The sequence below is a fragment of the Hirundo rustica genome, chromosome 28, assembly GCF_015227805.2.
Source record: "Hirundo rustica isolate bHirRus1 chromosome 28, bHirRus1.pri.v3, whole genome shotgun sequence".
NCBI classification, from domain to species: Eukaryota; Metazoa; Chordata; class Aves; order Passeriformes; family Hirundinidae; genus Hirundo; species Hirundo rustica.
The window spans coordinates 3,282,087-3,309,843 of NC_053477.1; the positions used below are offsets into that span (position 1 = coordinate 3,282,087).

General features: G+C 52.6%; 2 protein-coding genes across 2 annotated transcripts; both read left to right on the forward strand.

The window, feature by feature from the left end:
- The first annotated feature begins 1,828 nt into the window (after positions 1-1,828).
- On the forward strand, positions 1,829-14,929 carry STC1 (stanniocalcin 1). Its single transcript, XM_058423725.1, is given in 6 exon segments — positions 1,829-1,862; positions 1,865-2,110; positions 2,225-2,404; positions 6,091-6,233; positions 7,977-8,188; positions 11,868-14,929. Coding segments are annotated over 6 exon segments (1,092 nt in total). The 3' UTR covers positions 12,145-14,929.
- On the forward strand, positions 14,525-27,757 carry NKX3-1 (NK3 homeobox 1). The gene is made up of 3 exons (XM_058423697.1): positions 14,525-14,560; positions 22,417-22,660; positions 23,958-27,757. The coding sequence occupies exons 1-3, from the start codon at positions 14,525-14,527 to the stop codon at positions 24,338-24,340; spliced, it is 663 nt and encodes a 220-aa protein (XP_058279680.1). The 3' UTR covers positions 24,341-27,757.

Genomic DNA, 27,757 nt, shown 5'->3' on the forward strand with positions numbered 1-27,757 from the left:
GTGGCAGAGTGAGCCCCAAACGCGCTCAGGATCCAAATTAGCTGAGCTCAGATCAGCCAGACCCCATCTCTAAATCCCTGGGTTTATCCTAAACTGCAGGAACTTGTAACTTTTTATCTGGAAATCTTTCTCCGCCTTTCCCGATTTCCTTTCCAGCTCGGAGGCTCAACAGCCCCTCTGCACTTTCATCCCTGAAACACCCAGAGCTTCAAATCATCTCCGGGATCCGGGATAATGGATCCTGCCGCGTGTTAATCCTCATTACGTGCCCATTAAAACCGAGATTAAATCAGGCATCAGGCTGCCTCCTCCCGTTATGAAATCCGAAGAACAGGGTTGAGATTGGAGCAGGGAGAGGGGGGAATGAGGAAAACCAGGGAACGCCTGGAAATCCGGGTTTGGGACGCGGCAAAAGGGTTTTGTGTGGCGGATTTCATGGAGGGCACGGTGCAGGTGAGCGGAGCGAAGGAGGCGGCGGGCGAGGTTTGGGGCAGGGATGAGCGATCTGAGGGATTTGCATGCGCCTACGTGAGAGCAGGGATGAGTCCCGGGGCTGGCACGTGCCGGGGCAGGAGGGAGGCACCGGCAGAGCAGGGAGAGGTGAGAGACAGGGCAGGAGCGAGAGGATCCCGCCGGCCCCAACCCCATCTGCATTCCCCAACCCCATTCCCAATCCCATCCCCAACCCCATTCCCAATCCCCAACCCCATCACCAATCCCATCCCCTCCCATTCCATTCCATTCCCATCCCCATCCCCATTCCTGCCCCATTCCCACTCCCGTTTCCATCCCATCCCATCCCCATCCTCATCCCCATCCCTGTTCCCATTCCCATCCCGATTCCCATCCCCATTCCCATCACCATTCCTGTTCCCATTCCCATTCCCATCCCCATCCCCATTCCATCCCCATCCCCATTCCTGCCCCATCCCCATTCCCACTCCCGTTTCCATCCCATCCTCATCCCATTCCCATTCCCATCCCGATTCCCATCCCCATTCCCATCACCATTCCTGTTCCCATCCCCATCACCATTCCTGTTCCCATTCCCATTCCCGTTCCCATCCCCATTCCCATTCCCATTCCTGTTCCCATTCCCATCCCGATTCCCATCCCCATTCCCATCCCCATCCCCATCCCATTCCATTCCCATCCCCAATCCCCAATCCCCAATCCCCAATCTCCAATCCCCAATCCCCAATCTCCAATCCCCAATCCCCAATCCCCAATCCCCAATCCCCCAATCTCCAATCCCCAATCCCCAATCCCCAATCCCCAATCTCCAATCCCATCCCCATCCCATCCCCAACTCTATTCCAGTCCCGTTCCCATCCCCATCCCCATCCCCATTCCTGCCCCATCCCCATCCCCATCCCATTCCATTCCATTTCATCCCCATCCCATCCCCATTCCCATTCCCACTCCCGCTCCCATCCCCATCCCCATTCCTGCCCCATTCCCGTGCCCATTCCCACCCCCGAGCCCCTCAGGTCCGCCCCTTTCCCCTCTCCCGAGCCGCCCCAGCCCCGGGATCTCTCCCGGGTGCACGGGAACAGCTTTCCCTAAAGCGCAGGTGATTTTTTATCGCGGCGGGGGCGCTTTAGGACGGCGCCGTCCTTTCCTCGAGCTCCGCCACCATCCATAGGAAACCTCCCCCGCTCTGCTCCGCCTCCCCTCCCTTTCCCTCCCGGGATGAACTTTTCGCTCATTGTTCTTTGGCAGGTACTTTTAATGGGCTGGGAAAAGAAAAGGAAAAAAAAAAAAAAAAAAAAAGAAAGAAAAAATAAAAAATATTCTTCCTGTGAAGTTGCAGTTTTGTGGGGCTTGAATGAGTCCAGTCCTCCCCTGGCTCTGCCCAGCGCCGCCGATTGGCTCCGCAGCCCGGGGGGGACCGATAAGGGCGGCTATAAAACCCTCGCAGCTCCCGGTCCCCCAGCGAGCAGGAGCCAGAGGGGCCGCCCGGATCCTCCGCACATCCCTGCGCTCATCCCCGGCCTCGCCGGGATCCTCCTTCCATCCCTCCTTCCTTCCATCCCTCCCTCCCTCCCTCCTGCCAGCGCGCATCCAGCTCCACATCTTCGCTCCAGCCGGAGCGCGAGGGGAGAGGCGCGCACATCCCAAAAAAAAAAAAAAACAGAGAGACAGAGAGTGAGATAGAGGGGAAAAAAAAAAAAAAAAAAAAAACAACCCCCCCAAAAAAATCAAAAAAAAAAAAAAAAACAAACAAAGCAAAAAAAAAAAAAACATCCAAACCCAACCCCGCTGTTAGCGGAAACTTGTCAGAGAATGCTCCTAAAGTCCGGGTTTCTCCTGCTGCTGCTGATCAGTGCGTCCGCATCCTCGGAAGCTGAGCAGAATGACTCTGTGAGCCCCAGGAAGGCGCGGGTGGCAGCCCAGAACTCAGGTAACGCCAGCGAGCCGGGCTCGGATGCCTTCAGCTGTCTCACGTCTCTCTGCTGCTGATTTTTCTCCTTCTTTTTCATTTTTTTTCCCCCCTTTTTTATTTATTTATTTTTTTTCCCCCCCTTTATGAACTTACCGGCTCGGCGGATCCTTTCAGGGCTGGCAGGAGCTGGCGGTGCAGGGCAGGAATCTCCAGCCGGAGCCGGGGCAGGGATGCAAATCCAGGCTCTCCCCTCCTCCTCCTCCCGCTCCTCGAATGAGTTCCGCGCACTTTGGATCATTTTTATTTCCCCTGCTTGCACGTCTCCCTCTCCCTTCCGCCGCCGCAGCGCTGCTCTGGGTGTTAAAATCCCTGGATTTTTGGGTTTTTTTTAGGAAGTTGATCGAATCCGCGGCGCTGGGGCTGACCCATTGTTCCAACAACATCTGTCTGCTCAAAGAGGGGAGGGAGCCGGGAACCGCAGCAACCTAAAAACTGTTCTCCCCTCTCAGCTGCCACCGTAAAAATCCATCGGTGACGTTTAACAAACTCGCTTTCACAATGGAAAGGGGGAAAAAAAAAAAAAATTAAATTGCTGCATGCCTGGGCTTCGCTGCTTAGATAACTCGGAGACGTTGCCTGGAACAATGGGAATTAAAAAAAGAAAAAAAAGGAAAATCTGCCTTCCACCGCGCTGCAAAGATGTGAAAGCTCCGACTGGGAGCTCATTAACCTTATTTTAGATCCGCAAGGCTCTGCAGCAGCGCCGGAGCGGGGCGTTCGCTGCCTTTGCTTTTGTATTTTTGTGTTTGGTTGCTATAGGAACCCGGGGTCTCCCTCTCCTCGCACCGTGCCTTGAAACAATCGGAGCCGCGCGCAGTCCGCTGCGAGCGAAGTTCTAATTGGAACCTGTGGAAAGCTAATTACGGGGCTGGCTCGTGCTGCGGGAGGTGATGAACCGGGGAGGGGACGAATTTCCAAATATTCCTCCCTTCAGGCACGTCAGCAGGAGCGCGGGACGGCCAGGGCTTAATTGAGGGGATTTTTAAAATAATATTTCTAATTTTTTTTTAATTTTTTTTTTTTTTCCCCCGTGGGGAAAATCCCGCGCTTCTAAAGAATCCTCCTCGGGGTGCAACTTAGATTTCACGAGGTCGCGTTCTCCTCCCGGTCGAGCCTCACTCTTCCCGCACCTCGGAGCTGGATCGGGGGGCTCTCCAGGGCTGGCATCTCCCCTTTCCCCAGGAATGTCTGGAAACGCGAGCGCTGCCGTGCCCGGGCGCGGGAGGGGACAGATGTTCGGCTCGCCCGCAGAGGTTAATCCCGGCTAATTTCAGGGCAATCATGTGGCAATTCTGCTGATTCATTGTTAAAATGCGCTGGGTTTGCTCGGAGGAAGCCGGGATGACACAGGACACCCTCGTGTTCAGACGCACCGCTGCCTCCGGGGTTTTAATTAAACCCGGAGCTTCATTACCTGAACTTTCTCTGCCCGAATTCCCCTTCCCCTCCCGACTCTTCAGCAAAAAAAAAAAAAAAAGAAAATACCTTTTTTTGGCTACTCTCAGGGGCAGTTTTAGCACCAAGCTGCAGGACCGAGTCCTTTCGAGTGCTGAGAATTGACTGCCAAGCTAAAAATCTTCTTTCCAGGTAATTCATGGATTTTGGAAAAGCACAGATACCTCCCAAAGAGTGCGATTCCTGCCGGCTGGTTGGCATTTGCCAACGCTTCCACCTCATTTTGCGAGCCCGGTGCTGCCAGGCTGCTCCTGTCGGACAAAAACCAAGGAAGGGATCTCGGCATGGAGTTTTCCATGGGCCCATCCTCATCCCCGCTCCCCAATCCTCCTTCAGAGGGAGCTGGGATAAAGACGTGTCGGGATTCTGGAAATTTAGATTTTTAAGATTTAAGGTTTTTAATTGCCTGAAGGGAGAGCTGGGTTGGGATGGGCGTTTGGGTGCCGTGAGGTGCCGGCATTTTTAATCCCTGCGCCACCCTCGAGAGGTTTGGGGGTTGGAGTTTCTGTTCCTTGGAATGCTGGATGTGTCTTCAGAGCATCCTGGGACTGTAGAATCCTGGAATTGTGGAATGATGGGATTACAGAATCCGGGAATGGTTTGGGTTGGAAGGGATCTTAAAGCTGATCCCATGCCCTGCCGTGGCAGGGACACCTCCCGCCATGCCAGGGTGCTCCAGCCTGGCCTTGGGCACTTCCAGGGACGAGGAATCCACAACCCCTCCAGGCACCCTGTGCCAGGGCCGAGGAAGGAATTTCTCCCTCGTTCCTGCCCTAAATCTCTCCTCTTTCAGCTTAAACCCATTCCCAGCTGTGCCAGCACTGTGCTAATAAAAAGTCTCTCTCCCACTTTTCCAAAATCCGCTTTTCAGCACCAGAAAGGGGCTCTGGGGTCTCCCTGGAGCCCCACCCAGGCTGAGCTCTCCCAGCTCGGTCCCATGGCAGGTTTTGGAGCATCAGGGAGGGTCTGAGCTGTGCCTGCCTGGACACGGTGCCAGAGCAGGATTTGGGGGGATCCATGTGCTGACATCCCCGTGCCTCTCTCCTGGTGCTGGAGCAGGATTGGGCTGGGATCCGTGTCCCTGTGCTGACATTCCTGGTTCCAGAGCAGGATTGGGCTGGGATCCGTGTCCCTGTGCTGACATTCCCGGTTCCAAAGCAGGATTCCCTGGGATCCGTGTCCCTGTGCTGACATTCCCAGTGCCAGAGCCGGTTTTGGTGGGATCCATGTGCTGACATTCCCGGTTCCAGAGCAGGATTCCCTGGGATCCGTGTCCCTGTGCTGACATTCCCGGCCCCAGAGCAGGATTCCCTGGGATCCGTGTCCCTGTGCTGACATTCCCGGTTCCAAAGCAGGATTCCCTGGGATCCGTGTCCCTGTGCTGACATTCCCGGTCCCAGAGCAGGATTTGGCTGGGATCCATGTGCTGACATTCCCAGTGCCAGAGCCGGTTTTGGTGGGATCCATGTACTGACATTCCCGGTTCCAGAGCAGGATTCACTGAGATCCGTGTCCCTGTGCTGACATTCCCGGTTCCAGAGCAGGATTCCCTGGGATCCGTGTCCCTGTGCTGACATTCCCGGTCCCAGAGCAGGATTTGGCTGGGATCCATGTGCTGACATTCCCAGTGCCAGAGCCGGTTTTGGTGGGATCCATGTGCTGACATTCCCGGTTCCAAAGCAGGATTCCCTGGGATCCGTGTCCCTGTGCTGACATTCCTGGTCCCAGAGCAGGATTCGCTGGGATCCGTGTCCCTGTGCTGACATTCCCAGTGCCAGAGCAGGATTCCCTTGGATCCGTGTCCCTGTGCTGACATTCCCGGTTCCAGAGCCGGATTTGGTGGGATCCATGTGCTGACATTCCCAGTGCCAGAGCAGGATTTGACTGCGGGCTGGGATCCGTGTCCCTGTGCTGACATTCCTGGTTCCAGAGCAGGATTCCCTGGGATCCGTGTCCCTGTGCTGACATTCCCGGCCCCAGAGCAGGATTCCCTGGGATCCGTGTCCCTGTGCTGACATTCCCGGCCCCAGAGCAGGATTCCCTGGGATCCGTGTCCCTGTGCTGACATTCCCGGTCCCAGAGCAGGATTCCCTGGGATCCGTGTCCCTGTGCTGACATTCCCGGTTCCAGAGCAGGATTCCCTGGGATCCGTGTCCCTGTGCTGACATTCCCGTGCCTCTCTCCCGCAGCAGAGGTGGTCCGGTGCCTGAACAGCGCTCTCCAGGTGGGCTGCGGCGCCTTCGCCTGCCTGGAGAACTCCACGTGCGACACGGACGGGATGTACGACATCTGCAAGTCCTTCCTCTACAGCGCCGCTAAATTCGACACTCAGGTACGGCCGGGGCACAGCAAAACCCGGCCGGGAATGAAACAAACCCGGCCCGGAATGAATCAAACCCGGCTGAAAATAAAACCCGGCCGAGAATGAGTGGGAGCGAGGATGGATAAATGGGAGACGCTTTTCGTGCCAGGTCCTGCGGGCTCTAAAGCACGTGCTAAGCGCTCCGCTCAGTGCCTGCCTAAATTCAAACCGTGCTTTGGGCAGGATTAACCCTCCCCTCCCTGCAGCCCTTCCTGCCGCTCGCAGCCCCTGGTTTTGGCTCCAAGAGCCTCCTCTGGGGCTCTTTTTTCCACAACTCCCTGCTCCGTGTGAGGACTTGGCACGGAGGGTTCCGTGGGGAGGAGAGCGAGGTTTCCTCTCCGGGAGGAAATAGAAATGTTCTTCTAAGGAAATAAATCTCCTCCCTGTGTGACCTGGCACAGGGCTGGGCTTTGACTTGGAAGCGTTTGGGTCTGGGAATCCGCCGACAGGTTGGGGCTGGAGGGAGGAAAAACGGGAAAACATCGGAGGGCCGTGCTGTGCCAAATTCCCTTTCCTTCCGTGCTTTCCTCCCAAAAATCACACGGCCCTTCGTTCCCTGTGCTCCTGCTCCCGAGGACAGATTCCAAAGCTCCTGAAAGCTCTCGAGGTCTGAACCAGGAGCGTTGAACTGCTGGCGTTAAATCGATGTCGAACGGATCCGTAGGGCAGAACTGCTCCGTGTCCGGTCCTGGCGCTGCCAGGCAAAATATTCCCACTGCCCAAATCCTTTGGGAATGGGAGCTCAGAGCGTCCCAGCTGCTGAGAGCGACAACTCTGCCAGAACTGGGAGAATTCCAGTTCCCTGCCGTGCCTGGCCGGTCTGTAATTGCAGGAGGGTAATTAGCGCAGGTGGAGCGCCCAGTGCCGGAGCAGCGCACGAGGCTCCTCCAAATCCTGCACTGAGCGCTTTTATTTTCCCTCTAAAAATGTGAAGCTTTTTATTTTCCCTCTAAAAATGTGAAATCTTTTTTTTTTCCCCTCTAAAAATGTGAAGTTTGAGGGGTTTTTTTTTCCCTCAAATGCGAAGTTTTCAGCCCTGCTGGGTCGCACTTTTTAAAGGCACTTAATTATGCCTGAAATATGAAATAAGCAGTTGTTTTGTTTCGTTTGAAGCGCTGCTGCCCTGCAGATCCATAACGCTCCCCCTCCTTTCGGATCCCCCGGAGGTGTTTGAAACCCCTGAGAGCTTGAGCTCTCAAAAACTTTTGAGTTTTCTCAAAAACTTTTGAGTTTCCTTGGGACTCTGCCCCGACCAGAGAGGCAGCTTTGATCCGATTGTCCAGAAACGGAACTTTAATAACCCAAAATAACAAACGATTGAGGCTTGAGCTGCATTCGGAGCAAACTGCAACAAGGCAGTGAAAAGGGGCCAAAACAAAAAAAGAACCCGAGGCCAGGTTTGGACGGGGGGATTTATAAATTTGAATATTCTTGATTGCGCTCCCCTTCCCTCAGAACCCCACCTTAACTCCCCATCCACAAAGGTGGGGTCTGAGGGAAGGGGAGCACAATCAGGAACATTCAAATCTCTCCACCGGAAAAAAATCAACCTATGGCAACACGAAGAGAGAGGAACTTTCCAGCAAAGCTCGAGCACGTGAATAAAGCCGTTGACGCCGCGCTCAAACGCGGATTTCCCAAGGCGTTACTTCAGGGTTTCCTTTTTCCCGAGGGCAAACGGCCCCTGACAGGCGTCTTCTCTTCCCTCCGCAGGGAAAAGCCTTCGTGAAGGAGAGCCTGAAGTGCATCGCCAACGGAGTGACCTCCAAGGTGTTCCTGGCCATCCGCAGGTGCTCCACCTTCCAGAGGATGATCTCCGAGGTGCAGGAGGAGTGCTACAGCAAGCTGGACATGTGCGGCATCGCCAGGCGCAACCCCGAGGCCATCACCGAGGTGGTGCAGCTCCCAAGCCGCTTCTCCAACCGGTGCGTGGGCTCCCCTCGGGGCGGGAACGGGCCGGGAGGGGATTCTCGGAGCCCGGCTGAAGGCTCGCGGGGTCCGGTGCATCCGTGCGTAAAATCGGAGGTGAAATATCCTAAGAAAGGCCGTGGGATGGGATGGGATGGGACGGGCGCTGCTGAGAGAGAAATGGAACTGGAAACGAGTTTCGGGTGATGTTTTGGAGAAGTAGGGCCGTGAAAGGTGTGTTTTGATCCAGCCCTTTGGAATGTGGGAAATGGGAATTGCAGAGGCAGGGATGAGAGGGGCCGAGGGGGTTCGGTGGAACAGCTCAGCCCAGTAAAACTCGGCCTCTTCACACCCTGTTCTGCTTCAGCAGCATCCTCCCGCCTCTTTTTGGGAAATACATTTATGTAACTGTTTGGGAAATAAATATATTTCCCTCTTTGGGAAATGCATTTATTTCCCTTTCTGCGCTAACACATTTATCTCCCTTTTTTGGGAAATGTGTTTATTTCCCTTTCTGGGCAAACACATTTATCTCCCTTTTTGGGAAATGCGTTTATTTCCCTTTCTGGATAAATACATTTTTTTTTTTCTCCTTTTTTGGGGGGCAAATACATTTATTTCCCTTTCTAGGAAAATACAATTATTTCTCATTTTGGGAAACACATTGATTTCCATATCTGAGAAATGCATTTAAAAGCATCTCCAGAGGAGGATCATAAAATTCCCCAGACCTCCCTCACTCCAAAGCCTGGAGCTTGTTTAAATGTTAATTTTTTTTTTGTCTGAGTGCATTACAATTGTCAGTGATCCCAAATCAGCTTGATTAACTCGGCATGCCTGGCACAGCGAGCGCTTCAGAGGATCCGGGAATGGTTTGGGTGGGAAGAAACCTTAAACCTCACCTCATCCCAGCCCTGCCGAGGACAGGGACACTTCCCCCGTCCCAGGCTGCCCCAAGCCCCGTCCAGCCTGGCCTTCTCCTCGTTCCCTTCTCCAGGAACGCAGTTTTAAGAATCAGTCTGCAGCTAGATCAGCCATGGGAACAACCGTGCTGATAACGGCGTTTTATCCGCTCCAGTGCGTCCCACGAGCCGTTAATGAAGCAATAAAGAGGATGGGACGCGGCCATCCCCTTCCCGGAAAATGAATCCTTGTCCTCCAAATTTCCACGCCGCTAAAAAAGAAAAATGAAAAAACCAAAAGGACGGGGGAGATGCAGGGAGCTGCTGCGGGCCGCGCAGTGACGCTGCGGGGACGGGGATCTCGTCCTCCAAACCCGGAACAATCGAGTTTGAGATTGGGATAAAAGGGAGCGGTGGGAGTGAATAATTCTGGGATTGGAGCACAAACAGAGCCCTGGATCAGGGGTCTGGCTGTGGCCAAGCCTCAGCTCCTCCGGGGTGGCTTTGGCTGGATCCAGGAGCATCCCAAACCTGTCCCAGGACAGACCTGCAGGTGACAAACGCGCTTTATGATGCATCAACAGGCGTAAATGTATTCAGAGAAAAATCCCAGAATATCCAGGGTTGGGAGGGACCCACAAGGATGGTGGAAATCCATCTCCTATTAGAGCAAACTCTGTTGCAGATGGAGAAATTTTTTTTCTTGTCCGCCCAGAAAACGGCAAAATCCGGAAGCCAAAATGTCACTGGGGGGAGTAAAAGGGAAACTTGTGCGTCCTTCCCCCAGGCCAAGTGGGAATTTGTGGGAGAGGAGCAGGCAGCTCTGTGGTTAAAGGGATGGATTGTGGAGCTTGGAGGGGACACGGGGACACCCGGGCAGGGCTGGGGCTGGTCCCCTGGCAGCACCGAGCCCTGGAGTTTTCCCCGAGGCAGAGGCGGAGGATGTGGTGACACGCTGAGGAACAAAAGCAGCAGGATTTCCCAGCTCCGAGGTTACTCCGCGAGCGCCGGGAGCATCCTGCTTTCCCAGCCCCCGGCCCAGCCGGGACCAGAACGCTCCGCCTGGGAAGCGCTTAAAGGTCATCGCGTCTTCCTGCGACCTCAGCCGGGGGCAGGAGCAGCAGGGCAGGAAAGGCTCAGCTCAGAGCCCGGCTCAGTGCCCGGCTCAGCTCAGAGCCCGGCTCAGTGCCTGGCTCAGCTCAGAGCCCAGCTCAGCTCAGAACCCAGCTCAGAACCCGGCTCAGCTCAGAACCCTCCTCAGAGCCCAGCTCAGCTCACAGCCCGGCTCAGCTCACAGCTCAGCTCACAGCCTGGCTCAGCTCAGAACCCAGCTCAGCTCAGAACCTGACACAGAGCCCGGCTCAGCTCAGAGCCCAGCTCAACTCACAGCCCGGCTCTGCTGCAGTGTCCGATCATGGCTGGTTGGGCTCTGTGTCTGGCCCTGATTTAAGCCTGGCTCAGCTCTGCTCATCTCCACTTCAGACCTTGCTCTCAGCCCCGCTAAGCCGGGCTCACAGCGAGCCAGTGCCTGGTCCTTTTGTCCTTTTGTCCTTTTGTCCTTTTTTCCTTTTGTCCTTTTGTCCTTTTGTCCTTTTGTCCTTGTGTCCTTGTGTCCTTGTGTCCTTTGACCTCACCCGACCTCCCCTGGCCGCTCCAAAGGCCAGGCCTGGGAGCTGGGAGAGGACTTGGAATGGGAACTCTCATTTCCCCCTTCCTTCCCGTCCTCCACCTGCAGGTTGTTCTCCTCTCTGCTCCTGTGGAAAAATGTCACCGTGACCTTAAAGCGCTTAAAATAAGTTCCCCGACGTCCTTCCAGGCAGAAACGCCAGCAAATGCGAGACCGCTGCCCTTTTTCCCAACGCTGTCTCCACGGGAAGATGTTCCCTGGTGCAGGGAGGTGCCAGGAGCTCTCCTGGGGCTGTCAGGAGAATTCCTTGGAGGAATTCTCGCCAGGGCTGGGAATACAGATGAGCACCTAATCCCGGCTGCTCCTCGGAGAAGGAATTTGTGCCCGGGGCTGCTGGAAGGGGAGGATGCGGCTGGAGAGGAGGCAGGGGAAGGCTCGCTCGGGGTTTGGCACACGGTGGGCTTGGAAGTGACCATGGACTGTGTGTCCTGAGGAGCTGTCCCCAGGGAATCCAGGGATCTGCCAGGCTTGGACTGAGCTGCTGCTCCCCTTTCTGGTCCTTGTGAGGGCTGTGCAGGGAAAGGGGCAGGAGGGACAAAGGGGACAACAGGGACAACAGGGACAAAGGGAATGGAAGTGACCATGGACTCTGTGTCCTGAGGAGCTGTTCCCAGGGAATCCAGGGATCTGCCAGGCTTGGACTGAGCTGCTTCTCCCCTTTCTGGTCTTTGTGAGGGCTGTGCAGGGAAAGGGGCAGAGGGACAAGAGGGACAAAGGGAATGGTGCCACAGGGATGGATCAGTGGCTGCCGGGTCACGAGGTCTCACACTTTGATAAGTTTTGTTCCATTTGCACATTGGGGTTTCATTGTCCCATCCCAGCTCCAGGCTGTGAGCTCCCATCCTTCTCATTCCTCCCTCCAGCCACCGCTGTTTGTGCTTTGGGGCTGAAAGTTGTCCTTGGTGTGCAGCAGGAGCAGGATTTGTTTTGTGTCGCTGCTCTGAGTGACCCTGAGTGTGAGCTCAGAGCTGCGCACCTGGGCAGGGCAGAACCCAAAATACACGAAATTAAAACTCGAGGCACCAGATGCGTTAAAAACCCTGATTCTCCCCGTTTTCCCGCCCGGCTGCGGGGACACCTGGGGCTCACCACGTCCCTGTGCCGCAGGTATTACAACAAGCTGGTGAGGAGCCTGCTGGAGTGCGACGAGGACACGGTGAGCACCATCAAGGAGAGCCTGATGGAGAAGCTGGGCCCCAACATGGCCAGCCTCTTCCACCTGCTGCAGAGCGACCACTGCGCCCAGGGCCACCCCCGCGCCGAATTCCTGCGCAGGAGGATCTCGGAGCCCCAGAAGCTGAAGCTGCTCCTCAGGAACCTGCGAGGCAAGGGCTCGGCGCCGGCCCACGGCAAGCGCGGCTCGGCCGAGCGCGACCAAAGCTGAGGGCTCTGCTGCAGGAGAGCGCTGCACCCCAAAGCTGGAGGACTTGTAGGTATTTTAGCCCCCGCTCAAGGAGCCGGGTTGGGTTCCTTAGGGCTCGTTTTTAGTTCGTTCGTCTTTTCTGCTCCTCTCGGACAGCGCTCGTGGCGTGGGTCTGTGTTCGGCGTCGCGGCTTTCCCGCCGCTCTGGCTCCGGCTGCTCTCTTCCCCACCAAAACAACAACAACAACAACAACAAAAAAAATATCTGCTGGCCCAAAAATAACCTTAGCCTTAAGTCGATCCCCGCGGTTCGTTTGGAGGTTTGCCCCAAAGGCCCGGGGACGCGGCAGCGAGGGGAGGAGCCGCTCCTCTCCCGCGGGTGACGAAAGATGCGCTAAAAACCCCCGAAACATCCTCGGAACACCCCGCGGGATTCGTGTCGTGAATCCGTGCTGGCCGCGGACGAACGCGGATGGCGCGTTCCCGGTGCTGAGCGTCGCGCTCAGCCCTGACCCCTCCCAGCACAGCGTTTAAACCGGGATTTGCCAAACTCGCTGCCTGGTTTTAGTCACCGGGACCCGGCGCCGTGGCGCAAAACGAGCTCAGACCACCCCAAAAACCCCCAAAACTGCGAGGGGGAGGCGTTCTGCCCTGGAAAGAGGCGCCAGGCTGCGGCTGGAGCTGGCCAGGAGGTCCCACAAGCGTGCGCTGTGTTTCAAAGCTCGCACCTCTGTACTGTGTTTAACTGCCTGAAGCTTTAAGCCAAGCCTAACAGAAACAAAGCCTGTCTTAAGATTAGAGTATTAAAGGCCTTGCTCTAACTGTGGTATAAATAGTGCTAAAAGCCGTCTGTACTGTACATAAACTCCGCCAGAGTCTGCTCCAAAGGAGCAGAGCAGAATAACTTCCTTGCCTAAGCTGAGCTTTGTAAGTCAGCTCTTTGTTATTGTTTTATTTTCTCCCTGGAGGCAGCACCTCTGTCACAGTCAAGAGTTCACGTTCCACTCCGTGGCCTTTGTAGGGAAGAGGAGGGGAAAGGTTTAGGATGGGAATCGCAGGGCCAGGAGCAGCCTTCCAGAGCCAAAACTGAGGGGAAAATCCATAAAAAACACCCAAATTCAGGCTGGTCCGTCCTGTCCCCACAGGGCTGCCAGGAGATGCACTTAGACCCGAGGCAGAGCTGCTGGGAATCCCGGGATTATGGGATCCTTTGGGAATCTCAGAGGGCAAAGCTCCCGTCAGGATTTCTGGGAAAGGCAGGGGAAATCCCTGATTCTCTCAAGCTCCAGCAGGAGAGCTGAGGACATGGAATGAAGGCTCTGGGAGCTGCCTCTCCTCCTCCTCCTCCTCCTCCTCCTCCTCAGCGGGCTCTGGGAGGAGGAGCAGAGCTGGGAGACCCCAGACGCGCTCCCCAGCACAGCCAGGCTCTGCTGAGCCCAAAACCCCTCCGTGCTGCGGGATCCTCCAGGCCAGTCCCAAATCCACCCCGGGAGTCTCCGCAGAGCGGGAGGCTCAGCCTCAGGAGAGCTGATAAAGGAGGGATCTCTCTTTTCTCATGGAAACCCGAAGCAATAGAGCTTTATTTTTTATTTTTCTTTTCTTTTCTTTTCTTTTTTTTTTCATTTTATTTTTATTTTGTGTTGTTTGGAAAACCACGAAGCCTTTAAAAAACCAGAACTTGCTGCTAAAGCATCAAAACCAGATGCAGCGGCAGCGTTTCAGATGTCGCCGTCTTCACGAAATGCAGCCCGAAAGCGCTGGGGGAAGCAGCAAAACAAAACAAAACAAAACAAAACAAAACAAAACAAAACAAAACAAAACAAAACAAAACAAAACAAAGAAATGTTGCTGACATCGGATGAGGGTCGGAATTTGTGATTTTTTTGGAGGGGATTCTCCGCACGGAGCCGTCCTGGGCAAGGAAGGTGCAGAGTTGCTCCTTCCTGAATGGGGCAGGGATTGAGAGGCCGACACAAAGAAATTCAGAGAGGTGGAAACCGAAACTTCTGGAATGTCCCCACCCTAAAATTGAGATTATGTTTAGGGGCTGATCCCCAGGGATGCATTCTTGACTTCCTGTTGGCAGCCAGGGAATTGCGCTGGGGTTTGTGCACCCAGTCCATGGGGTTTTTTTGGGAATTGGGCACGAAAAGTCTTTCCCTGGCTTGGGGCAGTGGCCAAACCCCGCCTGGGGGATCCCAAAGCTTCTGGGAGCTGTCCCAGGACACCTGGGCAGGGATATTCCCCACGGAATTCCCCTTTCTCTGCAACCCCAAAGCGGGTGCCTAAAGCGGATTTGGGGCCGGGGAGGAGCCTTGGACATCCCAATCCCGTATTTTTTTGGGGGGGTGCCGTGATGAAATTTCCCTTTCCAGCAGCGATTCCCGCCTTGTCTCCCGAACATGGATGGGAAGAGGAGTGGGAAGATGATTCCCATGGTGGGGATTTGCTGTGGTGACCCAGGGAATCATCTCCTGGAGCTCCAGGGAATTCCCCCTGTGCCACCCACATCCCAAAGAGCCGCAATTCCCCGTTTTTGAGCTGCTTCGGGGCCGCTTTTGTCCCCGCTCTGGAGCAGGGAGGAATTTCGGATCGGGGATTTGGAGGCTCTTCCCATCCCTTGGGAATGATGGAAAGGTTTGGATTTAGGCGCTGAGAGATCCCTGGGGACTGGGAATGATCCCCAAGATCAAGTCCAGCAATTTCACCTCAGAAGTTCTTCTCTGCTTTTTTATTTTATTTCTTTATTATTTTATTTTATTTTATTTTATTTTATTTTATTTTATTTTATTTTATTTTACTTTTTTAAAAAAAAAATATTTTATTTTACTTTATTTTTTAGCCTCACTAAAGGATTTTCTCTCGGGGGCGGGGAGGTTTGCATGAGTCTCGGGATTTGTTTGCACTTTAGACGTTTTCGTGCCATTATAAATTCATATTGTATTTATAATTTAAAGAGACCTAGGAAAGGGGAAAGGGGGAGAGTTTGGGGCGGGGGGAATTTGGGATTTGTTTGTTTTGCTTTTTTGGGTTTTTTCTTTTTGCTGAATACTGGAATAAACAGTGAGCATATCTGGTATATGTCCTTATTTATTGTTTCTGTGATGTTTGTAAAGCTCCCTTTTGTGTGTGACCATGCAAAGGTTGTTTGAGACGAATCGTAGCGAGCAGAGAGAGAGAGGCAAGTTATTTTCTTTGCTTATTTTTGTAATTAAAGACGCGTAACGCAACGAGGCCTACGTCGGATTTTCTTCTGCAATGAAATAAAAAGTCAAATTTGAAGGGGTTTGGTGGCCAAGTCTTCATTGGGCTGCTGATGACAGCAGAATTAAAATGTTGGGTTTTCCTTGGATTGAGCATCAGAGATTCGCTGCCGATCCCTCTGGGGATAAATTTCCCTCCATCCACAACCCGAGGATAAATTTCCATCCATCCTTGACCCATGGATAAATTTCCCTCCATCCACAACCTGTGGATAAATTTGTATCCATCTACAACTTGGGGATAAATTTCCCTCCATCCACAACTTGGGGATAAATTTCCCTCCATCCACAACTTGGGGATAAATTTCCATCCATCCACAACCTCTGGATAAATTTGTATCCATCCACAACCTCTGGATAAATTTCCATCCATCCCTGCTCTGGGGATAAATTTCCATCCATCCACAACCTGTGGATAAATTTCCATCCATCCATAACCTGGGGATAAATTTCCATCCATCCACAACCTGTGGATAAATTTCCATCCATCCACAACCTCTGGATAAATTTCCATCCATCCCTGCTCTGGGGATAAATTTCCCTCCATCTATGACCTGGGGATAAATTTCCATCCATCCACAACCTGAGGATAAATTTCCATCCACCCCTGACCTGGGGATAAATTCCCGTCCACCCCTGACCCGTGGATAAATTTCCATCCATCCCTGACCTGGGGATAAATTTCCATCCATCCCTGACCCATGGATAAATTTCCATCCACCCCTGACCTGGGGATAAATTCCCATCCATCCACGAGCTGTGGATGAATTTCCATCCATCCCTGACCTGAGGATAAATTCCCATCCATCCCTGACCCATGGATAAATCTCCATCCATCCACAACCTGTGGATAATTTTCCTGTGGATGAATTTCTGACCCTCGTGGAGGAGTTCCCAGCCCGGCACAGGCACAGCTCTGAGGAGCCCCTTCCTCTTGGCAGCCTTTGGAAAATCCCAGCTCCCCCTCGGAGCCGTGGCTTTCACCACGATTTTTAAATATTTTTTTTTAATTTTAGTTCCATTCCTGGGCGACCTCCAGCGGCCTCGGACGCGTCCCAGCCCGGCTCTGGAAGTTTCTCCGTGCCCGGTGATGGATTTAAAGGGTGGGGAGAGGCACAGACGGGAAACCTCAGCCGGGCAATAGCTCCCGAGGCATTTCCCCTGCCCTGGGAATGGTGGGTTTGGATTAAAGCTGGACCATTCCTGGGATTTCAGTGTGGGATGACATCGGAGAGACACAACCGAAGCCATTCCGGGTTTAGGAGTTTATTTAATCCGGATATTTTCGGTTACGTTTTCGGGCCGGAATCCAAGGGATCTTTCCTCAATCTAAATAAATCTCCCATTCAAAAAAAAAAAAAAAACAATTAAAATAAAAATAAACAAACCCCAAAAGCCAAACAAAACCCAAACCCAACAGATGCTGCCGGAGCTCCAGAGCGAGGAGCAGATCCCAGCACTCCTGCCACGGCTTTGGGATCCCAGAATCGTGGAATTCTGGGATGGGTTGGGTGGGAAGGGAAGGACCTTAAATCCCATCCAGGGCCACCCCACCATGGCAGGGACACGTCCCGCTGCTCCAGGGGCTCCAACCTGGCCTTGGGCACTGCCAGGGATCCCGGGGAAATTCCTGGGGATCCCATCTCAGCCCATCCCCACCCTCTGAGGGGTTAGAACCGAGCCTGAGAGCTCCAACCCGGCCTTGGACACTCCCAGAGATGTGAAAATTCTCTGGGAATTCCATCCCAGCCCATCCCTACCCTCTGAGGGGTTAGAACCGAGCCTGAACCGAGCTCCAACCCGGCCTTGGACACCTCCAGAGATGTGAAAATTCTCTGGGAATTCCATCCCAGCCCATCCCCACCCTCTGAGGGGGTAGAACCAAGCCTGAGTGCTCCAACCCGGCCTTGGACACTCCCAGAGATGTGAAAATTCTCTGGGAATCCCATCCCAGCCCATCCCAAACCTCTGAGGGGGTAGAACCGAGCCTGAGTGCTCCAACCCGGCCTTGGACACTCCCAGAGATGTGAAAATTCTCTGGGAATTCCATCCCAGCCCCACCCTCAGTGGGGGTAGAACCGTTCCTTTCCCACCCTGACTTTGGGATGCTCCAAGCCGTTATCCCACTGGGAATTCTCTGCTCGACCCTGCAGGGTGAAGCACTCTGGGGTTTTTTAAATGCTTGGATTTAATTTTTATTTTTATTTTATTTTATTTTATTTTATTTTATTTATGTTATTTAATTTTATTTTTTATTCTATATTTTTTATTTTATTCCATTTTGTTCCCTTTTACTCCATTTTATTCCATTTTATTTTAATTTTTATTTCATTTTATTTCACTTCATTTCACTTCATTCCATTTAATCTCTTTGTTTTATTTTACTTTATTTTATTTATATTTATATTTTATTTTATTTTATATTTCATTTCATTTCATGTCATTTTTTAAATTTTATTTTATTATTTTATTTCATTTCAATTTTTTTCATTTCACTTCCCTTCATTTTATTTTATTTTATTATTCTATTTTATGCTCTTCTATTCTATTTGATTTTACTCCTCAAGAGCTCAGCACGTCTCTTGTGCCATCTGCTGACCGACAGCAGCCCCGGAGCCTCCCCTGGCACCTCCCGTTCCTTCCTCAGTACTCCCAATTTACCCAATTAACAATTAAATCATTAAACCGAATAAAAACAACTCCGAGCTCTTTTAACCCTTTTTTAACCTTTTTTTAACCTCCGAGCTCTTTTAACCTTTTTAAACCTTTTTTTAACCTCCGAGCTCTTTTAAGGGTTTGGATTTGATCTCCCGTGAGGCAGCAAAACAACAAAAATCCGCGATTCCGAGGCCCCAGCGGGGATTTTTCCACCTTCCAGCGCCTCAGTTTTGGGAATTGCCGGGAGAGGGATTTGGGTCCGTCCCAAAATCTGCGGGGAGCAGAAAGGGCAGGAGCTGGGAAACGCCGAGTGTCCTCCCCGAGTCCAACAGGTGCTCAAAAAAATCCAGGAATAGCCAGTTAAAAAAATAGGGATAACGCCCGGTGGGCCAGAGAGCGCTGGGGAAGAGCTCCAAATGGAAAAATTGGGGGGAAAAAAGAGATTAAAGGGACGTGGGGGATGCGAGTTTGGGGTTCCCTTCACACCTTCATCCCGAGCCTCCAGCATCCCCCGGAATTCCCGAATTCCCCGCGCTGCCTGCCAGGGTATCCAAGAGCATCCCTGCCAGGGCTGGATCTGATCCCGGCACAAAATCAGAAATCCCCCAAACCATCGAATCCGCTCAGAATTAACGATTTTCCCCCCTCCACTCCCAGCCCCTTCGGTTTGGGGGATTTTTCTGGGTATTTTTTGTTTGGTTGTTTGGTTTGTTTGTTTGGTTTGTTTGGTTTGGTTCTGGGATGGGTTTTTTTTTGTTTGTTTGTTGGTTTGGTTTTGTTTGTTCGTTCGTTTGGTTTTTTGGGGTTTTTTTTACCCGAAATTCAGGGAAATGAGGGATTCTCCTTTCCTGGATCAGGAGCGGCGCTTCCAGCGGCAGGAATCCCTGTTTTGTTCCAGAACCGGCGCTACGGGAGCAAGAGGCAGCGGCAGGAGCGGAGCGCGGATGCAAAACCTCGCCCCGGGCTTCTCCGGGTGTTTTCCGCCTCTTTGTGGAATTCCTGGAGGTTTTTCCTGCGGTTCTTACCGCGGTGGCGGCGCTTTAGGGGCGGGGTGTGGGAAGGGGTGTCCCGAGGGGTCCCCAGGTGTCACCGCAGGAGCTGCGCCAGCGGGAATCAGGGCCGGGAGCTGGAGGTGAGGACGGGAGAGACACCGGGAAAAGCTCCCGCTGCTCTCATGAGGTTGGGAGAGGCACCGGGAAAAGCTCTCGGTGCTCCCATGAGGATGGGAGAGACATCGGGAAAAGCTCCCGCTGCTCCCATGAGGTTGGGAGAAGCACCGGGAAAAGCTCCCGCTGCTCCCATGAGGATGGGAGAGGCACCGGGAAAAGCTCTCGCTGCTCCGGTGTGGATGGAAAAGGCACCGGGAAAAGCTCTCGGTGCTCCGGTGTGGATGGAAAAGGCACCGGGAAAAGCTCCCGCTGCTCCGGTGAGGATGGGAGAGGCACCGGGAAAAGCTCCCGCTGCTCCCATGAGGATGGGAGAGGCACCGGGAAAAGCTCCCGGTGCTCCCATGAGGTTGGGAGAGGCACCGGGAAAAGCTCCCGCTGCTCCCATGAGGATGGGAGAGGCACCGGGAAAAGCTCCCGCTGCTCCGGTGAGGATGGGAGAGGCACCGGGAAAAGCTCCCGCTGCTCCGTTTCCAAACCCTGCCGGGGTCAGGAGCGGAATCCAAAGGATTTCTGCCAGCCCGGACAGAGGGACGATCCCTGGGATGTGACGAGGGGACGCTGCCGCCGCACCCGACAATTGTAAATTATTTATTGTTGAACGCGGTCATTTGGAGTCTTGACCATTCCTGGGATTTGTTCCCCCCCAGGATGTCACCGGGAGTTTGTTTTTCCTTCCTCGGGATAACTGGAAAACGCCGTCCGTGCGCATCCCTGTGCTCTGTTTTATCTTAATTTGAGCGATATTTAACGCTTTGAGCTCCCGTCTTTTCCAGATTTATTTCTGGTTTGTTTTCTTGATAACTCCCAGCGCGGGTGTTGATTTCTGCCTTTATTATTGATGTTATTGTTGCTATTGTTTATTATTATTTGCAAATAAATCGGTGGGATTGCGGTTCCGCTCTCTCCTCATTTCTCACTCTTTGAATTTGTGTTTTGAATTTGTGTTTTGAATTTTCCCCATCCTCAATTTGCACCTGAGCCAAAGAAAAACCGAAAATCCAATCCAATCCTGATAATCCGGGCAAAAATCGCCTTTGGGTGAGTCCAGGTGTGGGAATTCCCAAGGTTTAACCCCATCCAAAGCTTTGTTCCCACTCCATTCCCTTCTCCCTGCAATTCCACAGAGAATTCCCATTTTATCTGCAATTCCACATAGAATTCCCTTCTCCTTGCACTTCCACAGGAAACTCCCATTTTCTCTGCAATTCCACACAGAATTCCCTTCTATCTGCAATTCCACAGGGAATTCCCATTTTCCCTACAATTCCACAGGGAATTCCCATTTTCCCTACAATTCCACAGGGAATTCCCATTTTCCCTACAATTCCACAAGGAATTCTCTTTTCCCTGCAATTCCACGGACTCCTTTTCCCTGCAATTCCCCAAGGAATTCCCATTTTCCCTGCAATTCCACAGGGAATTCCCTTCTCCCTGCTCTGGGAATCGCCCTGGGATCCCGAACAACTCGGAGAGTTTCCCTTGGAAGTTCAGCAACAAAGCGAAGCAAATCCCGGGAAACTCCCCCAAATAAAGGCGGAAACCAGGAAGGGAAGGAAATTCCTTGGAAATGGGAAGGGTGAGAGCTGGAGCAGCTCTGGGCGCTTGGGATTGTTGGGATTGCTCGGGACAAGACCAGGATCGGGACCCGATGATCCCAGGGATCCCTTCCAGCTCCGGATATTCCCGATTCCCCCAGGACTCTCCCCAAATTCCCTTTCTCCGCCCCAAACCAGGCTGAGCCTTTGGATCTGCTGAGCTTTTCCAAGCGATCCGCGCGCTCGGGGTGGGGACAATTCCCAGCCCTGGAGAAGGAGCAGGAGCTGGAAAAGCGGCGCTCGGGGCGCGCTCTCACAACGGGCTGGCGGCTGCCAACAAACGCCTCCCACAAAATCAACAACCGTTCTTTTCCCTTTTTAATGGTAAAAATATCAAAAAAACCCAAACGAACCAAACCGAACCACGCCCGGGATTTGCGGTGGGAGGGGCCGGGTTTGGGTCGGGAATAAAAGAAGGGATGGGCGCTGATATCCCGGCAGGAAAAGGAGTCTGGAGAGGGCAGAGCTGGAGGAGGCGGCTGATGATAAAAGTTTTGGAGATTTTTGCGTTTATTTAAATGCAAACTGTCCGCGGTTCCCGGGGGTTTCTTCTCGCCCGCATCCCCAGAGCTCCCACGGGATCTTTCCCAGGGGATGGAATCGCCGAGGTGAATTTTTAATCCACATCTGGGCGGTTCCGAGGCTGCGCGGGGTTTTTGGGGTTTTTTTCCCCCCCGAACAGAATCCCTAGAAGAACAACCACGAATAAATCAGATCCTCGGGAAAGGATCCGAGCTCCACTCGGGTTTGGTTTTTTTCTTGGATTCGGGAAGGTTTCGCTCCTTTTGGCTGCCCAAGGTTTTGCTGTAAAAGGTGCTCAGGCTCCCCGAACGAATCGAGGGATTAGTCCGAGGTTCGGGTTTGAACTTTCAGCCTTTTCCATGCCAGGATTTCCCTCTGGAAATCCTCTCCTTGGCTTTTAAACCGTCCCCGAGCTCTCTGGAGCGGCTTTGCAGAGCTGACAAAAACGTCCTTGACATTTTCCCCGTTTTCAACACGCTCGGGGCGCATCAAAGGGGGGGGCATTAATAACTGAAAAACCGAAAAATAACAGAAAACCCACAAAATACATTAAAAAAAAAAAAAAAAACCACAACTTTTATTTCTCCGCTTTTCCTCCTGCAAGCAGCGTTTTCCCGAAGACCTCGGGGATGGAAATCATTCCCATCAGCGAGGGGAAGCAGAGCTGGGACTGGGGCGATGGACGCAGAACATCCTCCGAGGATGCTCTGACAACAACAAAAAAAAAACCCAGTCCGGATTCATTTCGATCCCAAATTCACATCCTGGTGTTCAAATCCGGGATTGGAGGAGGAGGAGGAGGAGGAGGAGGAGGAGGAGGAGGAGAGGAGGAGGAGGAGAAGGAGGAGGAGGAGGAGGAGGAGGAGGAGAGGAGGAGGAGGAGGAGGAGAGGAGGAGGAGGAGGAGGAGGAGGAGGAGGAGGAGGAGGAGGAGGAGGAGGAGGAGGAGGAGGAGAGGAGGAGGAGGAGGAGGAGAGGAGGAGGAGAGGAGGAGAGGAGGAGGAGGAGGAGGAGGAGAGGAGGAGGAGGAGGAGTCCCCCCTGCGGGACGGAGGCAGAGCCGGGACCGAGGCAGAGCCGGTCCCGCAGCCCCCGGCCATGAGCGGCTCCCCCGGGGCGGCCCCGCAGCCCCGGGCCGATCGCTGCCGGCCCCGCGCGTCCTTCCTCATCCAGGACATCCTCTGGGACCGGCCCGAGCGCGGCAGGAGCAGGGGGAAGGCGGAGGTGGCCGAGGGCGGCGAGGAGGGGAGCGCGGCCGGAGCAGCCCCGGGGATCCCCCCCGGGGGACCCCAACCCCCGGCAGCCGCGGGGACGCGGCCGGGAGCGGACACGGGTAACGGGGGAGAGGCGACGGGTGCGCCTGGGGAGGGAGGGATCGGGGAGGGATCGGGAATAACGGGTCGGGAATGGATCGGGGATGGATTGGGAACGGCTGTGCTTGGGACAGGGAATGGGTCAGGGAATGAGTCAGGGAATGGGTCAGGAATGGATTGGGAATGGGTCAGGGAATGGGTCAGGAAATGGATCAGGAATAGGTCAGGAATAGGTCAGGGAATGGGTCAGGGAATGGATCAGGGATGGGTCAGGAATGGATCAGGGAATGGGTCAGGGAATGGATCAGGGATGGGTCAGGAATGGATCAGGGAATGGATCAGGGATGGGTCAGGAATGGATCAGGGAATGGATCAGGGATGGGTCAGGAATGGATAATGAGTCAGGGAATGGGTCAGGAATGGATCAGGGAATGGGTCAGGAATGGATCAAGGAATGGGTCGTTAATCAATCAGGGAATGGATCAGGAATGGGTCAGGATTGTCTGGGCTCGGCTCAGTCAAGGAGCAGGATCCAGAGCCGGCTGCTGGAGCCTGACACGCTGGGATCAAACTCCAGGAGCGCCTGAGCTGGAGCAGGGGGAGAATAAGGAATTCACAGACTGAGTGAGATCAGGATTTAGGGACACCAGCACTGGAAAATATCCCATTTGGGGATCCTACCCTATCATCATTTTATCATGGGACGTTATTCCATTCTGTCCTATCCTGTTTTATCTGGGGGTTTTATTCCATCCCATTCCCATTCCCATTCCTATCTCTATCCCCATCCCCATCCCCATCCCCATTCCCATTCCCACTCCCATTCCCACTCCCATTCCTATCTCTATCCCCATCCCCATGCCCATTCCCACTCCCATTCCCATTCCCATTCCCATTCCCATTCCCATCCCCATCCCCATTCCCACTCCCACTCCCATCCCCATTCCCATCCCCATTCCCATCCCCATTCCCATTCCCACTCCCATTCCCACTCCCATTCCCATTCCCATCCCCATTCCCATCCACCCCTCGGATCCCAGTTCCTATGGAACTCAGGAGTTATATTAATTAAAACACAAATTAAACCCCGTGATTCAAGAAGACAAATCTCCCCCGCGTGACCCTCACACCGTTAAACCAAAACATTCCCAAGAAAACGGGAAATTTTTTTCCCCTCTGTAAGAGCTAAAACCAAACAATTCCGGCCATTTCCAAGCAGGAACCTTTCCCGAGAGGGAACCTTTTCCCCACTAGGAATTTATTTTCACCCCAGCGAGGGTTTTCCAGGCGGTTCATTCCCGATTCTCCCCTCCCCAGACGCCCCGGTGGAGTCGTTGGCGTCCGAGCGTTCGCCCTCGGCGCACCCGCGGCCTCCCAGGCAGGGAAAACGCTCCCGAGCCGCCTTTTCCCACAGCCAGGTGATCGAACTGGAGCGGAAATTCAGCCACCAGAAATACCTGTCAGCCCCGGAGAGAGCCCACCTGGCCCGGCACCTGCAGCTCACCGAGACCCAGGTGAAGATCTGGTTCCAGAACAGGAGGTACAAGACCAAGAGGAAACAGGTGGCGGCCGGGATGAGCCGCCTGGACTCGCGGCAGGAAGCGCCAGAATTCCCGGGAATGTCGCTGCTGGCGCTCAGGGGAGCCTGGCCCTACCTGCCCTGCCTGTACTACGTCAACTCCTGGAGCCCCTCCTGGTAGAAATGGCTTTTTTTGGGGTGGAAAATGTCAATTTGTCTTCCTTAAATCCAAAGGGGAGGGATTGCAATGACAGCGTTTTGTAGCGGCGGCAGAAAATTCATGTGTAACAATGAAATAATTGAAAAAGTGCCCCAGATTTTACTGCAGTGCTCTGGGGATTCCCAGGGAATTCGTGGCTGCTCCATCCCTGGAAGTTCCCAAATCCAGGCTGGACCAGGTTTGGAGCTGAGGGCACCTGGCACTCTTCAGTGGCTGCAGCCCCTCCTGGTAGAAATGGCTTTTTTGGGGTGGAAAATGTCAATTTGTCTTCCTTAAATCCAAAGGGGAGGGATTGGGGTGACAGCGTTTTGTAGCGGCGGCAGAAAATTCATGTGTAACAATGAAATAATTGAAAAAGTGCCCCAAATTTTAATTGCAGTGCTCTGGGGATTCCCAGGGAATTTGTGGTGGCTCCATCCCTGGAAGCATCCCCAGAATTCCCGGGAATGTCGCTGCTGGCGCTCAGGGGAGCCTGGCCCTACCTGCCCTGCCTGTACTACGTCAGTTCCTGGAGCCCCTCCTGGTAGAAATGGCTTTTTTGGGGTGGAAAATGTCAATTTGTCTTCCTTAAATCCAAAAGGGAGGGATTGCAATGGCAGCGTTTTGTAGCGGCGGCAGAAAATTCATGTGTAACAATGAAATAATTGAAAAAGTGCCCCAAATTTTAATTGCAGTGCTCTGGGGATTCCCAGGGATTCTGTGGCCGCTCCATCCCTGGAAGTTCCCAAATCCAGGCTGGACGGGGTTTGGAGCTGAGGGCACCTGGCACTCTTCAGTGGCTGCAGCCCCTCCTGGCAGAAATGGCTTTTTTGGGGTGGAAAATATCCAGTTTTTCCTTAAATCCAAAGGGGAGGGATTGCAATGGCAGAGTTTCGTAGCGGCAGTGTAAAATTCTCTCATCTCCAACACTGAAATAACCAAAGAAAAAGCCCCCCAACATTTTAATTCATTTTAATTGCAGTGCTCTGGGGATTCCCAGGGATTTTGTGGCTGCTCCATCCCTGGAAGTTCCCAAATCCAGGCTGGACGGGGTTTGGAGCTGAGGGCACCTGGCTTTACCTGCTCCAGCTCTGCTGTGGGAATTCCTGGAGCTTTTCCTGGCAGAAATGGCTTTTTTGGGGGGGTGGAAGATATCCAATTTTCCCTTAAATCCAGAGGGGAGGGATTGCAGCGACGGCGTAAAATCCTCCCCTCGCTAACACTGAAACAACCAACAGGAAAAACAGATCCAGATTTTAATCCCGTGGTTTAATTTGAACTGAATTCCAATTAATTCAGCGCTTGATTCCAACTCCCCGGGAATTCCCAGGGAATCCTGGGCTGCCCCATCCCTGGAAGCGCCGGATCCCGGTCCCCACCCGGATCCCCGGCGCAGGGACAATGGGGCAGTGACAGACGAGTTTTGCATATCCGGGTGTCGGCCCTGCCCCAGCAGCAAATCCCTCTGCGGGTGGAATTTTTTTGGGGCTCTTGGAACAGGATTTTTCCGAGCCAGGATTCCACGGATCAGCCCCAGGTCACCGCAACAGCGACAGAGAACCCCCAAGGAGTCGGTTTTAGGGGGAAAAAAATTCCCATTTGCACTCAAAGAATAGCAAAAAATTTAATTTTTTTAAACTAATTGTACTTAAAGTGTCATCAATTCCATGGGGAAAATGTGGGAATAAAGGAGATTTCCTTTATCGTCTCCTTTTTTAGATGGGAAATATCCTTAAATATTGGATGTTGAGGAATATTTCCTTAAATATTTCCTGAATGTTTCCTTGAATATTTCCTTAAGTATTTCCTGAATATTTCCTTTTAAAATTCCTGAATATTTCCTTAAATTGATTCGAATGGATTTTCTCAGCTGGAAATGCGTTTTCTCAGCTGGAGTAACCCAGCAAAGCTCTGCTGGAGCAGGTTTCAGTCTCCTGGAATTAAAATCCACCCAGGTTTTCTTTTCCCCTGGGAATTTCCAGGAACGTTCCTCTGATTCCTGCTCTTCCCATTAAAACCTCGCTGCTCCCATTCCCTGCTGGAAAAAAAAAAAAAAAAAAACCAACTAAAAAATGGGAAAAACTGTTTGGATTTTCCTCTTTCCCAAGGGGTATTTTTTGGGGAGGGAAGATTTTCTCTTTTCCCTCGTGAATCCTGTGAGCTCCCAGGCAGAGGAGGCAAAAAAAAAAAATTAAAATTCCAGGGGCAAAATTCCAGGGGAGGACAGCCAAACCTCAGGAGTTGGGAATTTTTTCTCTCTCTCTCAGAACTCCTCTGCTTTGGAGGCCGAGCCGTGGCTCTGGAATTGTCTCAAAGTAACTTTTCCTATCTCTGGCCGAGGGTTTTTTTTCTCTCTCCCGGCATCCCGGATTCCAGGAGGGAAGGACATCTCCTCTCCACTGTTGCAAAAAACGTTCCCAACCCCGCTCTTATCCACTCGGGAAAAACAACAACAACAAAAATTCTCTTTGTTGGCCTCAAAGCTGGGGATGATCCGAGGGCAGCTCCTGCCCAAATCCCACGGATTTCACTCCCAGAGCCTCGGGATGCTGCTGGAATTTCAACAGGATCGAAAGGAGAAATGCTGGAAAAGAGCTCGGAGCGTCCGCAGTGCACGGACTGGGACGGGAAAATTCCACTGGGAGGGACTGGGAAGGACTGGGATGGGATGGGAAAAGGAGATGGAAGTGAGGTCTGAGCTGGGAGTGAGATCTGAGCTGGGAAATAAATCTGAACTGGAAATAAAATCTAAACTGGAAATAAAATCTAAACTGGAAATAAAATCTAAACTGGAAGTGAAATCTAAGCTGGAAAATAAATCCAAACTGAAAATGAAATCTAAGCTAGAAACGAGATCTGAACTGGAAATGAGATCTGAGCTGGGAAATAAATCCAAACTCAAAGTTAAATCTAAGCTGGAAAATAAAGCCAAACTGAAAATGAAATCTAAGCTAGAAACGAGATCTGAACTGGAAATGAGATCTGAGCTGAAAAAAAAATCTAAACTGAGAATAAAATCTAAAGTGAAATTGAGATCTAAACTAGAAATGAGACCTGAACAGACAATTAAATCTAAACTAGAAATGAGATCTGAACTGGAAGTGGGATCTGAAGTGAAAATGTGATCTAAACTGGAAATAAAATCTAAACTGGAAATAAAATCTAAACTAAAAATGAGACCTAAACCAAAAATTAGATCTAAGCCGAAAATGAGATCTAAACTCGAACTGATCTAAACTGAATTTCTTGGCTGTTTCTTTGTCGCTGTCACTGCTGGGTTTTTTTTTCCTGCTGGGGGTTCCCAACCCCAAATCTCCTCCTCGTGCTCCAGATCCCAAAATCCCAAACCCGCCTGGGCCGAGCAGTTCTGGGTTTATCCCTGGTGTGGGTCCTGCTCCC